Raw genomic sequence first — 16,237 nt, forward strand, 5'->3', positions numbered from 1 at the left:
AAATGTAAATTCTAATTCTCCTTCCAGATTAAGCTTTCCTGACTTAGCAAAATTGCTATTATATTATGAATATTTACATCAGTCTTGATTTTCACACATGGTTCTCCTAGTCCATGCAGAGATTTAAGGGGTTAACAAGAGTATGAAATAAGACGGGTGAGATGACATCAGTAAAAAAGTTCAGACAGAGAGTTTGTAACAGAAATTGACAAACTCTGTCATGCCTGCCAGTTAACATCAAACCATTGCTTGCTGTTACCCACAGTTCTTCTGTGGGATCCTCACACTGCCCTCCCAGCTGTTCCCTACTCTGGGTAGCAGCATGGTGCTTCTGTCTATAGTCAAGAAGAGTAGGCTGGGCACAGTGGCTCACGCCTGCAATCCCAGCACTTTGGGAGGCTGAGGCGGGTGGATCACCTGAGATCAGGAGTTCAAGACCAGCCTGGCCAACATGGTGAAACCCTGTCTCTACTAAAAAATGCAAAAAAAAAAAAAAATTAGCCAGGCATGGTGGCAGGTGCCTGTAGTCCCAGCTACTCACGAGGCTGAGGCAGAGAATCACTTGAACCCAGGAGGTGGAGGTTGCAGTGAGCTGAGATCGTGCCACCACACTCCAGCCTGCATGACAGAGCAAGACTCTGCCAAAAAAAAAGAAGAAGAAGAGTAGGTAAACACAGACATGTGGATATGTGGATGGACAAGTTTCACCTTTCTCTCCTTGCTACTCCTAGATTGTCCTTGCAATATTGTTAAACTAATAACTGGAGGTTCAATATGTCTTAAATAAAAGTTCAAACTGAAAACTTATCTGATTAACTCATATCTTATTTTTTATCTAAATCATAAAAGGTTGGAAATTATGGTACAGCAACTTAATTTCTGACCAGTTGGAAATAATTGTTTTGGTTTATTCCTTCACTTAAACTATCTTATTCTTTGTTCAGTAAGACAATAGGGTGGTACATTGGAATGAAGACTAGCTTTCAAGTCAAGTGACCTGATTCCATTCCCAGCTCTGCTACTTGTTATTGTTATGATCTTGAGCAAGTTACTTAAGCTCTCTAAGCTTCAAGGTCCTCTTCTGTGACACTGAAATAATGTCTGCCACAAAGGGGATGGCATGAGGCTGAAATGAAATATCACCTGAGAAGGCATGGGATCCTGGGGTCTGACACATAATTTCCCTTTCCTTCCTTTCTATTCTCATGCTGAAGAAATGCTGCTACATGTTTTTCAGATCATGCACATGACATATAATTTAGAGAAGCTTATATGACCTCCTCAGACTGATGTAAAAAGTAATTTGAAGGTAAAGAGGTATAACAATTTTAGAGATTAAGTGATAGACCCTTTAGATATTAAGGGATTCTAATAGTCATTGGGACTGAAATTTGCGTCTGGAGTGCATATTTTTCTTTCATTATATAGTAAATGGCAGATTTTCACTTTTTGTTTATTGACTTTGCTATCAGCAAAGTCATTTAATATATTAATAATGTGAAGTCACTCATAATTCATTCATATCAATTGTCATATCAACTGTCATAATACATATGAAATTGAAAAGTCATTCATTTCATAATTAGATTGTATAGAGTTTAATGATTACAAAAAGCTGAGCTGTTTGTTCAAATACGAAACAATGGTAGAAATGAGATTCAAAAAATAAAAGGCCACATAAGAAACTCTTCTCCCCCAGAGGAAAAATTACAAATAATTACAAGAATGTAACTTTACTTATTTTCCTGGCTTAGAATGATCCTCTTGAATAGGAAATCAAGAAGAATTACTATAGGTAAAACTGTCTTCTTAAAAGTGAAGATTCAGGGTCTGATTTGCTCAGTAGCTAAATACAGAGCCCACTTCAAATTGTGTAGCTCTTTCCTGTGAGGTTTGTCTGGATTGCAACACTGCCAAACATCGCTCGGTGCTCTTCCCTAGCAATCTCTAACTCTGGCACCAGCTTCCACAATGACACTCTGCCAGCTGCCTTCAGAGCGAGGACCAATCCAGAAACTCTCAGCCTGCTGCTGTTGATATAAAGTGAATCCCTCTCCTGGTTCAGAAGACAAGAGCGAGACACAGCCCTGCAAACCTCTTCAAACTCATGTCTCATCCAAAAATCCATCAGAGTTTATAGCTTTTTCAGGAGTTTTTAGAGCAACCCCTAGCAGGAGCCAGTCAAAATAACTTTGGAAGTGCATGGTTGGATTCTTTTCAGGAGACAACCTTAATAGCTTGTTGTTTTTCCTTCACCTTATTGTGTGATGTTTTCTCACCATTCTTTTTTTTTTTTTTTTCATTTTACAACATGCCATTAGATTGCCTTAAAGTCTCCTAAATATCCCAATGTTAGTTACATATCTGTTCCTTGCTACTCCTGAGATATTTGACCCTCTGCCTATCAATTCAGGTGAAAGATCTATTACAGATTATTAAAAAAGAAAAAATTTGAAGTCTAGATTTTAACTGTGCCATAATTTATCTTAAACATTAAATTGTTTCCTATAGGTTTAGTAAAAAATTGCATTTACTGGTATCAAGTAATTTTTTTAATGTTAATTTCACAAGAACTCAAAGATGCAGTGATTTTAATATCTAATAAATCTTAAATTTAGTTGTTACCTAAAATAAGTGATTTTCCAAATGGTAAGTCAAAGAAAAATATTATTGCCAGGCATTATAAATATTACTATTGGCATAGAATATTTTAATATTCTGACTGAGAAAGCAAGATCTAGATTCTGTCTTTTTTTTTATTTTTTGTGTTTTCTGCTTGTTTGAAATATAGACTTGCTTTTTACAAAAATTCAATTATTCTTCATCAGCACAACTCACATCAATTCACCAAAATCAAGCCCCTCTTAGTTTACCAGATATAAAATTCAATTAATTATCCAAACACTTTCAAATAGCTGTGAATGCTTTTTCCAGATACCATCTTGCCTGAAGTATTCTATTCTGTGATAAGAAATATGCACTATGAAATCTAATCTAATCATTTTTTCCTGAGAGTGTTGGACAAATATTTAAGACTAATATAGACTAATTCATCCAGATTCCCTAGATACATTTTTTTTTTTTGAGACATAGTCTTTCTCTTGTCACCCAGGCTGGAGTACAATGGCACAATCTCAGCTCACTGCAACCTTCACCTCCCAAGTTCAAGCAATTCTCCTCCCTCAGCCTCCCAAGTAGCTGGGATTACAGGCACCTGCCACCACGCCCTGCTAATTTTTGTATTTTTTAGTAGAGACGGGATTTCGCCATATTCCCCAGACTGGTCTCGAACCCCTGACCTCATGTTCCGCCCGCCTCGCTTCCCAAAGTGCTGGAATTACAGGCATGAGCCACCATGCCCTGCCCCCAGATACATTTTTAAGATTAAAAAAATAAATAAAATGGAGCATTTAGAATCAAGTAGAATTTCTTCTGCAAATCCTTCTAAATTAGAGGTATCAGAGGCACTAAAAGTGTCAGAGAATCTAGCACTTAAATTGTGACATTTATACAACCATTAAAATGACCTTGAATTTACTGGAGAATATTTATTCTTTTTTGATTTATATTTCTTCTGAATAGCATTTAATGGTTCATGAAGCTGACATCATTATTCAGTGTAGAAATGCCCTTATCTATTGTCCCATTTGGGAGTTTGGTAGTGGAAGGTATTGATTTTATATGTGTGTGTGTTCTGAAAAGACCTGGATTTCTTTTACATCTCCTTCAAGCAACTAAGAGTTGATTTTGAAGAGAAACCTACAGAAATTATATTTCCATATTTCATAGTCAGCCAAAAATATTGGCAACTATGCTTTGAAGGTCTGAAAGTTGGGAGTGGTTAGCAAGGACCATTCAAATTAATCTTTGGTATTACCAAAACGTTTCTCATTTTATATATGCTGATCTAGAAATATGCTTGATAGAAATCTTCATGAGACAAGCTCCCAGAAGGCACCATTGCTAACATAGTTTATCTTCCTTTGTAAAATGTGTTTCTTTAATGGTTGCCTTGAGGCGCAAACAGAAAATTAACATGTACCTATTTTTCTGACATTGGTTTCTAGGATTTTTTTTCTTAAAACAGATATACTTTCTTAGTGGTTTCCCCAAATCAAATGTCTGCATAATAGAAAAAGTAATGATCTGACAAAGACTCATTACCAATTTTTGATTACTAATGTCTCTCTTTAAAACGTACAACAACTTCTTAATCTAAAAAGGAGGAGCTTGAAAGCCTTCACATCTGAAAAATCTAATTTTGTCCTGGTTGTGTCTCCTTTACCAGGAAAAGCTAGATTATTTAGTTATAAATATTTATTCAGTTCTTCAGGAAAAGATGATCAGACTAGATTTCACTACGTCTGTACTTTAACTGATGTGTTTGAAAAAGGAAATAAGAAATTACCTTGCTGGGTATCAGATAATGCATTCTTTTTCAAAGAAATTTTAAATTTAGAAATATTAGAGTAATAGAATGGAAGACAGGTCAGAGAACACTGAGTCTATCCCCATTCCTTTGTTTCACAGACATTATGGCCACATCAGTAGGATTAGGACCGGAGGTGGAGAAATAGAAGTGGACAGAGGTCTCATTATTGACCCAGTTGGCCAGTCTTTGGTTGTGACTAGACTTAGTGTCAGTTTCCAAATCCTGCAATGTGGCAATTTAGGAGAGAGGCTACTAATGACTATGAAATGGGTGAGAGGACAAGGAGGAAGCTAAAAACAACGTAATAGGCTCAGTTTTGTTTTGTTTTGTTTTGTTTCCTGGCCAACAGGTGTATTATGACTATCTCACATCAAAATGGTGACAAGAGATCTTATATCACTGCTTCTCAAAAGCGAAAATCTCTATATATTAGCCTTATTAGTCCCTATAATGATGCATCAGTAAAACAGGGAAAACATCGTCTGTGCTTTGTTTTTTAATCCAATAAAACAGAGTGTAATAAACAAGAAAGGGAAAGTCAATAATATGAAGTCAGAAAAACAAAGTAGTGAAATGACCTTGACATTGACTTGGAATAAGTAGCTACTTGTAAAGATGTCCATCAACAGCTCGTGGGGAGCTTGATGAACCTCTGGAAGTGGAAAGAACATGCTGATGCTGAGACACTGTAAGAAAAGAATAACTATCAATTGCTTTTTGTGTTTGCTACCCAGCTATTCATGTTCCTTGACTTGTTTTTTAACAAAAGAATTAATGTAATGTTCTTAGAACTTTTGTGAGATATGTTTGTTCTTTCTTCAGAATTTGATTATAAATGGATGTTTGGACATTAAGGAAGTTTGGCTTTGCAAAGTGACTTTATTGGCAAGTCAGTCCACCAGAAGTAGTGCTGTTTTGTTTCCCTTTTGTTTCATTATGTTTTGTTTTTAAATCAGGGCACATAGTACTTGAAGGGAGACAAGAGATAGTCTACTCAAAGATTTCTTACATGAGACATAAAAAGAAACATCCCAAATCAATTTCAGTCAAAAGATCATTGAATAATCTCATTTTTCATAATACATAAAGCTGTTATGAAGATTATGCCATAGCAAATAGTAAATCTCCCTTAAAAGATACACATATTATGTACAACAGTGGAATAAATCTGCCTTCTGGCAAGAATTATTAGTGTTGAGCCAGATATAGCTATTTTGATAGCTAAGGAGTTCCCAGCACTTCCCTCTATAGGTTACAGCAAGTGATAAATTTCCTTGGCATACAGCAAAAGTCCAGGTACACCAGCATTTGTATTAAAAAGTAAACAAGGCAGGGCACGGTGGCTCATGCCTGTAATCCCAGCACTTTGGGGGGCGGAGGTGGGCGGATCACCTGAGGTCAGGAGTTCAAGACCAGCCTGACCAACATGGAGAAACCCCATCTCTACTAAAAATACAATATTAGCTGGGCGTGGTGGCGCATGCCTGTAATCCCAGCTACCTGAGAGGCTGAGGCAGGAAAATCGCTTGAACCTGAGAGGCAGAGGTTGCAGTGAGGCAAGATCGCACCATTGCACTCCAGCCTGGGCAACAAGAGTGAAATTCTGTTTCAAAAAATAATAGTAGTAATAATAATAATAAGTTTTTTAAAAAAGAAGTAAACAAAATCGGTATAAGATAGTAAAATCAATGATAACCACTGCCTCAGAGTTGATTGTCAATATAGAGAGTATCTTGTCATTATTAAGAGAGAAGAAAATTAATGTGTTCCCCCTCCCCACAGGTTCAGGATGCATTTAGATGCCGATTGAGAAACTGTCAGGATCCCATCAATGCAGACTCTTCGAGTTCTTTTCCTAATGGGCATGCTCAAATCATGGTGAGTTTTTATTTTTCCTCTGATTGTTAATTAACTCATGATTTCTCAAGGGAATAAAAAAATCCTTATGAGTAAAACAGTGTAAAATTTTCATTTTGATTGACTTTGGCTTCAGTTCATTAATAGACTGTGAACTCTGGTACCACAGAAGTATTATTTCCAGATGGCTTCAGAGTCAAGGACGTGTTGTTGGTTCCCTGGGGTGTTGAGTGTGGGAGTTCTATGCAACACTGCGAAGTATGTTCCTCCTTGCGTAGAATTAGGGCTAATGATTTGTGCATAGGATCATATGGATGTCTTTTACAGATCAGAACACTATGAACCTGCATTTCTAGTCTTAAAGCAGTGGTTCTTGGCCTTAGTGAAACATTGGAATCATCAGGGAAGCCATACCACAGACCAATTAAAATCAAAATCTTGGGAGTAGGACCTAGGTATTGGTGATTCCAGTATGCAGCCTGAGATAAGAACCACTGTTCTAAAGTGTAAGGAGTAGCCACCCTTTTAGTGAAAGACCAGTTATTGTATATGAGCTCTGGTTATTATTGGAATCAAAGTGTACTTTAGGTATAACCACTTTGATGTATTTTAGAAATAAGATGAGATTTAAACTCTATCATTTAAAGCAGGAATTAAATAGGAAAGTTTTCTTTTTACAGTATATTCAATTTATTATTAACTTTTTTGAACTAGGCAACAATAAGCTAGATGATACATTAGTAACTAAGACTTTACAAAGAATAATCAACTCCTTACTAAAAACAAATAGCCAAAATTTCTGATTTAAAATATTGATAGGGAAAGGCATTTGATTGGAAGACTCTGATCAAGATAATGAAATTTTATCATTTCAAAACATTAATTGATTTGCTTAAAATAAAAGTTTTAGGAAAATATGAGGTCACAACTAAACCCCAGAAGGTTCTCGACCAGATGAGTATGGTTTAATCTTCAATTTTAAGCCCTAAACCTGAAAGCTTTTTGCCACATTTGAGTGAAAATGAATCATTAGAAGAGCCTAGTTTGAGCCTAGTTTAACCTAGTTTGACAAAGCTGGATTATAAGATGTTACATTACAAGCAATATATTCAAATTGAATGTTTAAAAATGCCCATAACAAACATAATTATTTAAGTATATTCATAATAATTCACATTCTGATGTCTTTATTATGGTTAGAGAATTGCCTTAAAATTCTATCCTTCTAATACATAGTAATCAGTTTCCAGACTGAAGATGACACTAGGTATTGTATTATCTTATTAAAATTGTGTGCTATGTTTCCTTTGATTTTATTTAACATTTGGGCTCTAGGAAACACTGTCGAAAACAATCTAATTATACCTAGAGAAACTTCCTATGCACAAAACAATAAACTTGTACTGCCAAGTTAGGTATCTGTAAACTTCAGATAATCTGATTAGTAAAAGACACTTGAGGTCTTCGTTAAATGATGGTTCTATGTCTTATTATTTTTTGTTACAGACAGACTTTGAAAAGGATGTAGACATTGCCTGTCGATCAGGTAAGAATATTTAGATTTTGAAATCTAATCAGTAGGGATGTTCAATCATTTCTATAGATTTTAATTTTAAAGGAAATGCTGTGGTTTACACATTACATATTTTTCTGTGAAAGGGCTGTATATGTAAAGCAGCCCCCAAATGCCAAAGGAGCTGAGAAACCAAAGAACAAGGCAGAAAAATCTAGTTGTCGGTAAAAGGTAGGATATTAGGGAACTTACAGACAGGAGTGTAGTCTTGGGCAGCAGCAAGACAGATAGATCCCCACACAGTTACTCTTCAGACACAGGGTTTATATACCATAGGGAAAGGGGATACATGCTGTATAGACAATTAAAGGCAACCCTCCAGAATGGGCAAGAGTGCTGTGTGCCTCGTAGCCTATGATTTGTACAATAACATCAAGGTTGCTTTGATCTAAAGGCAGAATTTGTAATGAGTACATGTTCTTACATTAAGCACAGTAAATAAAGTAAGAATCAGGAGGCATTCATAGGACTGGGGTTATTGAGAAGTCAAAATGGTAGGTTAGCATTCAAGATGGAGTCACTTTTGTCTCCATATTTATGTGTATGAATAAATAGAATTTTTAAAACGGAAGGATTGTAGTAACGGAAGTGTGTTTGTGGAGGAAAAAGGAGAGAGAGAGAGAAAGAGAGAGAGAATAAGAGAAATGAGAGAAAAACTAAGAATGGTTCATTGGAAACACCATGACAGCAGAAAAACTTTCACATGGAGACATAAGATTTCCCTTCCACCAAGTAATGGTTGTTGGGTGTAAGGCCATCCAATTTAACCTTTCTGTGCCTCTATTTTATCAAGTACAGAATATGGGTTATTGTAAAGATGAAATTGCATTGTCTGTATGTGTATTAAGGTTGTTGTGGTTTTAATTTTACAAAAGATGAAGAGAAACTCTGCAGCACGTCCTGTTTAGAAGGCTTGTATGCCATAATCTCCCAGGCTGTGGCTAAATTCTCACCAGAGTAGATGGTTCAATAGTTTTAAAGGAAACTATATGTTCAATTTTGGGGAATAGTTCCAATTGTTGGAATATGGTCCTTTGTAGGAACAGAATATGCCTCATTTTACCTTTTATTTGTTGATCTTGTTTCTGCCTTTTAAAACAACAGTGGATATCTGCTTCATCTAAATATCCAACTATCTTAAAGCAATTATCATTTAGCCCAATCCAAGTATTTTTTTCTTCAGATTAAACGAGCCTTGTTTCATCATTCATTTCTTGTAGCATTCTCTGAGGCACGATGCCCAAGGTAGCCTCCAATTTATCAATAATTTTAAATTATCATGCCCAAATATGTACATGTTCACCCAGCATTTATCACAGTGGGCTCTTTACTTGTATTAATGATTTACATATTATTTCTATTTCAGTACTAGTGTCAACTTACCTGAAATTCCTAAGAATTTTTGTAGAAGTTGTCAGGGCTTCCCCAGTCTAATTTGTAAAGGTTTTGTTTTTGGTATGTTTTCCTTGAAAAAGAAATTTGTCCTTTGCATTATGTCTATTTGCTATTATTTTACCAATTTCAGGTTAGCATACTATCCGTTTCCATTGTTTGGTGACTAAAAGTTTGATAAGACTACCTTCTAAGTCTTCATTCAAACTGTAGTTAAAAGAGTTGAATGGCATGAAACCTAGTAGAGAAACCTGCTATATTCAGTAAGGCACCCCCTTACTACCAGCAGACCTCCTCTACCTGGAGTTTTCAGATTCAACTCAAAACCATTAAACATCTGTGCAGAATCTCAGATCCTGTCATGATCACAAGAATATGAGAGACTAATCTCATATTCTCATTCCTGGATTTAATCTAAATACTCTATGTAGAGTATGGTCGTAGCAAAACAGTAAGGTAACTATCGTGATTTGGCAACCTGTAGTGGACCTGTGCCGGGCATTAGAAATCACTATTTCCTGTTGAAAATCTAACAAAATATTGCCAGAATGCAGTCTCACTAGTGCTTGGTTTCCAGAATTGATCATTTTCCTTTTTTGGATAATTGATATAATATTGTCACTTTGCTCCATCCACCTGCCATAATTTCTCAAAAATCACTAGCCATGGTGCCAATTTCCACATCTATGTTCCAAGATGGAATGTGATTTGTCCGGGTTTAGAAGCTTGAATTTATTTACAATGAATAAGTATTCATTTAATTCCTAATCTTCCACCTTCAGTGTTGTTTTTTTCAGCCTCATTTGGTGTACTCATTACAGTTCTCCTTGATAGAGGAGCAATATAAGAGCAGACAGGTTTGTCTTTCCTTTAACAGCTATAACATTAAACCAGTGGTTGTCAAAGAGTGGTCCCTAGACCATCAGTGTTATCATCACCTGAGAACTTATTAGAAATGCACATTTTGAGGCCCTAACCCAGGCCTTTGGGGTCTGAAACTGGAGGCTGGGGTATAGGAACTAGTTATAAGCCATCCAGATAATTTTGATGCATGCTAAAATTTGAGTACCACTGTATTAGACTATCCTCCTTAAGCTGTGATCTCAGCTCTGCAGTATTTATCTTGTTCTCCTTCACTAAGTTACAGATTTTTCCCAGGCCTCATTGTATGCTGGGATTTAGCATCCCTAATACAGGCCAGTGCCATTATTTTATTAGAAAATAATTTTTCTATGTTTTCATTTTCTGTTTTCATTTGTTATTGGTGCCCTTTTCAGTTGAGCCCATTAGGAGCTTTCTTCTGAGTTTATCTGGAGTTGTCTGTCTATGTTGAAGCATGTTCATGAACTCTGAATAATATTTCTTTGTATTGAGGTGAAATTCACTTCCCTAAATGGCAGCATTTCCATCTGATCATGCCAAATATTCAGTTGCTTTATATTTTGTTTGGAATTTGTGTTTCACTACTTGATTAATTTCTCTCAAAAGTCCCATCACTGTAACATCATGTTTTCATGTGTAGGTGGTGTGATTTGTTTATGCTGTATATTCAAAACTTGGATATACATTTTAAGTAAGTCTAAGAGGTAGATATTTCTCTCGTATAGAGCAGCCACTACTGCATAAGAAGAATTATCTTTCTTTACACACCACATATATATGTATTTTTTTTCAGCAAACACAACTATATCACTTGATTGAAATATGTTGACTATAATTATAAATCATATTACATTTGTGCAAAACAATGTATCTTGTACGAATTTAAATTATAGAGTCAATACACAGTACCAATACTTCCTTTATAGTTTTTTAATAAAAGATTAAACTTATCTATATATTATAATGAAATAAGATAGGTTCCCACAAATTTTACTGCTATAAATTTTGGAATTATTTTTATATACAATTGAGGGTTAAAAGTGTTCCTCACTGAATTTGGAGATTTTTTTTGAGTATTTATTTACAATATCATTAAATCATTACAATATCATTAAATTTAGCATACTTTGCCCCTTACTATGTCATGTGTCATTACTCCTGGAAATTACAATTCATTATTGATCTATTATATTAAGACTTTTGGAAATAACTTCTTAAAACTGAATTATTCTACTTTTTATTATGTATAACACTTAAATACATAAAAAGGCACAACAAAATTGTTTAATTTTAAAAAAAGATGTAAATTTAACGTGATTTTTACTGCCCAAGGTAAAGAGACAATAATACAATAACTAGATACAATATCTTTCAAGATAACAGATATTACATGAATGATTCATGTTTTGAAATAATTTTAAAGTCTTGTTTCCATGTAACAGGGAAAGACATAATCTTTTTCAACCTCTGCTTTAATGCATAATAATTATGATCCTATTTGAAAATTGGATAATAATGGAAAAAAATCAGTATATCTGAAACTTTTTATGAGGAGACAATAAACCAGATTTTTACAGTCATCTATGCCTAATGAAATTTTAAATGATGATTGCTCTACTTTGTAGGTAGGTTAGCACCAGATGTGCATGTTGAACCAACTTTGCACAGCGCTATTCTGTGTGCTTTCAATTCCAAAGTTACAAAAATAAGTCTTCAGAATTTTATTCATTTGTATCCTCAAAACTGATGATTGTTCATAACTAAGCATGCTTTGTGTTATTCTGCCCTATTATCCCCAAAACATGGCTTTTTACAGAGGCAAAAAGAGAAAAAAAAAAACTAGAATATATTTTAATAAAGAATTATTTACTCTTTTGTTGATTGTTTTTGTTTGGTTTGGTTTGCATTTTTGTTTTGTTCCCTTTCATACTGCAAGTTATCATAGATTTTTTTTCCTAAATCATTATTCTTAGGCTTAAAGTGGAACAAAGATTTTGGAGGTTCATGAAGTGTTTTTTTCTTAAACTCAGTTGGCAATTTTAATATTCCCATAAGGGCATTCCAGCATATAGATTAATTTTTAAAATTTTCTTTCTTCCATATAAAACTGAATATGATAAATACTTTTGAATATTGTATCCACCTTGACCATATGGACTTCAGTGAAAAAATCCTCATTAATTTTCAATATGCATAATTTTTGGAGGGATTTCTGATCCAGTAGGATGAAGTTCCCATTAATTATCCCTTCAAGAGGCATTTTAATGAGCATTACTTCTAGAACACTTTGGAGGGAAAGCCATTAAGAAAAAAATCAAATTTGTATGAATATGTTCATAATTTTACAAAAATCCTTTGGAGCAGATTGATGGAGAAAACTTCTCTGGTAATCTCCTATTTCCCTGAAAAGTTATACAGAGTTGTTTAAGGACAGGGTACTAAGATTTTTGAAAGCCTATTAATCAACTTTCAGATATGCTTTAGCTATGGGCTACCTGAGATCTATGAGAGCATAACAGAATCAATAAAGAGTGATTGAGTAATCTCTGGACCATGTACAAACAAATTGATATGTATTTTTTTTAAATAACATACCTACCAAATAATATATCTTTAATGTTTAGTAGATAGAGAGACAACATAATATACTAATGAAAAATAAACACACATTAACTCTCTTTCTTCAACTTTACATTCCTACTCACAGTTCTTCATAAGGATATTGGTCCTTGCCGAGCAGCCACAATAACAGGAACACTCTCTAGGATTTCTCTAAATGATGATGAAGAAGAAAAGGGAACAAACCCTGAAGGGCTAAGCTATTCAACATTGCCTGGAAATGTCATTTCCAAAGTCATCATCCAGCAACCCACAGGTTTGCACATGCCCATGAGTATGAATGAGCTTAGCAATCCATGTTTGAAAAAAGAAAATAGTGAATTGCGGAGAACTGTGTACTTATGTACGGATGATAATTTGAGAGGGGCTGACATGGACATAGTCCATCCTCAAGAAAGAATGATGGAAAGTGACTATATTGTGATGCCCAGAAGTTCTGTAAATAACCAGCCTTCAATGAAAGAAGAAAGCAAAATGAATATTGGCATGGAAACCTTGCCGCATGAAAGGCTATTGCACTACAAAGTAAACCCTGAATTCAATATGAATCCCCCTGTAATGGACCAGTTCAATATGAACTTAGAGCAACATCTTGCACCCCAGGAACATATGCAGAATTTGCCCTTTGAACCTCGCACAGCTGTGAAGAATTTCATGGCCTCTGAGTTGGATGATAATGCAGGACTATCAAGAAGTGAAACTGGATCAACGATATCAATGAGTTCTTTAGAGGTGAGCCATGGAAGATTAAATTTTTCCTTGATAGTTGAAATATGAATAGATATAAATAGAGATATTGATTGATTGGTTGATTGATTGATGTGACACTGGTGTGGGAAGAGAAGATTCACATTAGCTTTTGCAGTTATGTATCATGAAAATTTCTGGCTATTGAGATTCAGTCTCAATGTAGCGTTTTCTCAGTAGTGCATTATAATCCCCTTATTCAAGATAATATTAAAAAAGGAATCCATTATATATAAAAGGATACTAATCAGTCATCATGGGAACTAAGTTAGGCACTCATAAAAAATAAAATAAAATAAATAAATAAATAACAGAGGATTCTTCTGATGTCTCTCAGGTACCACAGGTCCTTTTGGTGCACAGTGTCTACGTGGCATTACAAACTTAAACTGAGATCTGATCTGCACTTTCTGTGTAACAGCAACTGTTAAAAATTATGAAATTGGAATATTTCTCTAAATGTTTTACCATTATACTGATGAAAAACTAATTATTATTACAGTAGATCAATATTATTCAGAGTAAATATTTTGCTCTTAACTTACAGAATAATGACCATTAAAATTTTTTATCTTAGTGTGAATTGTCAGGAAGAATGTAATCTGAGCATACTAACAGTTAGGATTCTGAGGTCCAACCACATGGCCTTTTTGCTTTCATAAGGCCACCAAAAGTAAAGAGTAAACTCGTCACTGCTTATACAGTGAAAAATAGCTGTAAACCTGCGGTTGACGTATATATTCATATATGATGCAATACATGCATACTTTTATATGATCACCACTTGTTTTAGTATAATAGATTATTACATAAAACACCATCTACAGAAAGGCACTATAATTAGTTGCCTGCCCTTTCCAACACACTTATGCTGATAATTGTATGTTCAAGTGTCCAAAAGTTCCCAGAGGCAATTGTTTCATGCTTCTCCCCAAAGCCATTCCTTCCACTAGGTCAAAATGAAGAGGCATTCTGAGAGGCTTAAAAAATGCGATGAATAAGGTAATTTTCAGGATTTTCCCAATTGATTGAGAAAATTCTAGACAATAAATGGTAATGTGAATAGAATCTAAGATAAGTCCCTAAGTTCCGGATCAACCTCAAACTGAGTAAGTCTTCTAAGGATAACTAGGTCAGAATCATTCTTCAGAACCAAAGGCATAGATAGGGCTTCATTAGAAGCCAAGTTCAAGTCCAGGGTGACTGAAGCTCCCTTCTGAACAAAAGTATTTCATCCTTCTGAATTAGCAGAATAGCTGCAGTTTCCTTATTTGTAACTTGCATATACCACAGACTTCCAGGTTTGTAATAATGACCACATAAGAACAAACTACAAAATATTTATGCAAAAATCACAAAAGTTTTTAAAAGGATTTTCAGTAAGTATGCATATAATAACATAACATTATAAGTAATCATAATGACTATATGGAAGTTTTCTGTATAGTATGGCTCTTTTAAATGTGTTAAAGGGGGTTGAATAGAATTGCATGAAAATATTTTGGTTGTTACAAAAATGTTTTACATCTAAAAGCCTGAAAATTTTGCTGGATTGCTATTGTACAGGTTTTCTATGCTTGAACAATAGACTGTATTTCCAAGAACTTCTTTCTTCAGTTTGTAATTTTTCCAAATTTCCGTATCCTTATTATTAAGTGTATTATATATAACTGTGATTCAACCAAAAGATCTGCATTTAAATGACTTAGAGATCACAAGACTTACATCTTGAAAAGGAAGGAAATTTGGAATTCAGAACGAAAATTTGGTTCTTCATTTCCATTCTTTAAATGAATTTAATAGTAATTGCTTAGGGTGACTATTTTATGAGATAGCAGAAAGAGAATATATAGATGTGGGAATGAATAATAAAAATTAGCATTTATATAGCATCTTTCATTAGCAGATCCTCAAATCACTTTAAAAACAGGAATTAATCTTCACAACACCTCCATGCAATGGATAAGTCGTTATAATCCTCAAACTAGAGTCATTTGTTCAAGGTTATAGAGCAAGTGCATAGCAAATCTAGGAATAGAATCTTTCTGTCCTGATCAATTTTATGCTATCTAGAAGAGACAGTAATGAGCCTGAATATTAGCATGAAGGTAACTTTAAAGTTCTTTCTAATCCTTGATAGGCATTTGGTCTTATGATTAATAAAGACATGAAATGGGTAAAGCCCTTGTCCTTTAAGTGTGTACAACTAACACATTTTGGAAATGGGCTGTGTTCATGATGATAAAGTTTTTGGTCTGGCTTTCTTCTCGGGCAGCATGATGCATTGTCAAGTAGAATTGTCAGCTCTGCTAGATTGCATATGCAGGGTCAACTGGTGAGGGAGATGGTATTCTGACAATAATAAAGGAAAAGCAGAAAAATGACTTGAGTATCTACATAGAGAGTGGGATTAACAGTAGTCAGGAGGTGTCTTGAGTCTTAGAAGATAATGTTAAGGTGAAAATGGTAAATAATGTGGATCACATGAGGCCTAAGCAATAGAACAATTTAAGTCTTTTCTCCCTCTAAGTAAGAAGGAAGATTAAAGCCATAGAGAACATCCAGCCTGGGCAGCTGGCACAGCAGAGGATGGCCAAGATCCTCAGGATACTTTCAAGGATATAATATAAAGACGCTCACATTTTACCTCCAGAGGAGTCAGTTTTCACAAACTGCCAGCATGGAAAGTGCTGAAGGAAGAAACAGAAGAGGGTAAACACTACCAGTTGTAGAAT

General features: G+C 34.8%; 1 protein-coding gene across 2 annotated transcripts in view; it reads left to right on the top strand.

The window, feature by feature from the left end:
- ADGRB3 (adhesion G protein-coupled receptor B3) overlaps nt 1–16,237 on the top strand; it is a 754,183-nt gene that overhangs the window by 713,079 nt on the left and 24,867 nt on the right. For both annotated transcript variants that reach the window (XM_054491608.2, XM_054491609.2), the window contains 3 exons: nt 6,215–6,310; nt 7,796–7,835; nt 12,844–13,487. In XM_054491608.2, coding sequence (XP_054347583.1) covers nt 6,215–6,310; nt 7,796–7,835; nt 12,844–13,487 — 780 coding nt within the window. The remainder of the gene's footprint in view (nt 1–6,214; nt 6,311–7,795; nt 7,836–12,843; nt 13,488–16,237) is intronic.

The sequence above is a fragment of the Pongo pygmaeus genome, chromosome 5 (genome assembly GCF_028885625.2).
Source record: "Pongo pygmaeus isolate AG05252 chromosome 5, NHGRI_mPonPyg2-v2.0_pri, whole genome shotgun sequence".
NCBI lineage: Eukaryota > Metazoa > Chordata > Mammalia > Primates > Hominidae > Pongo > Pongo pygmaeus.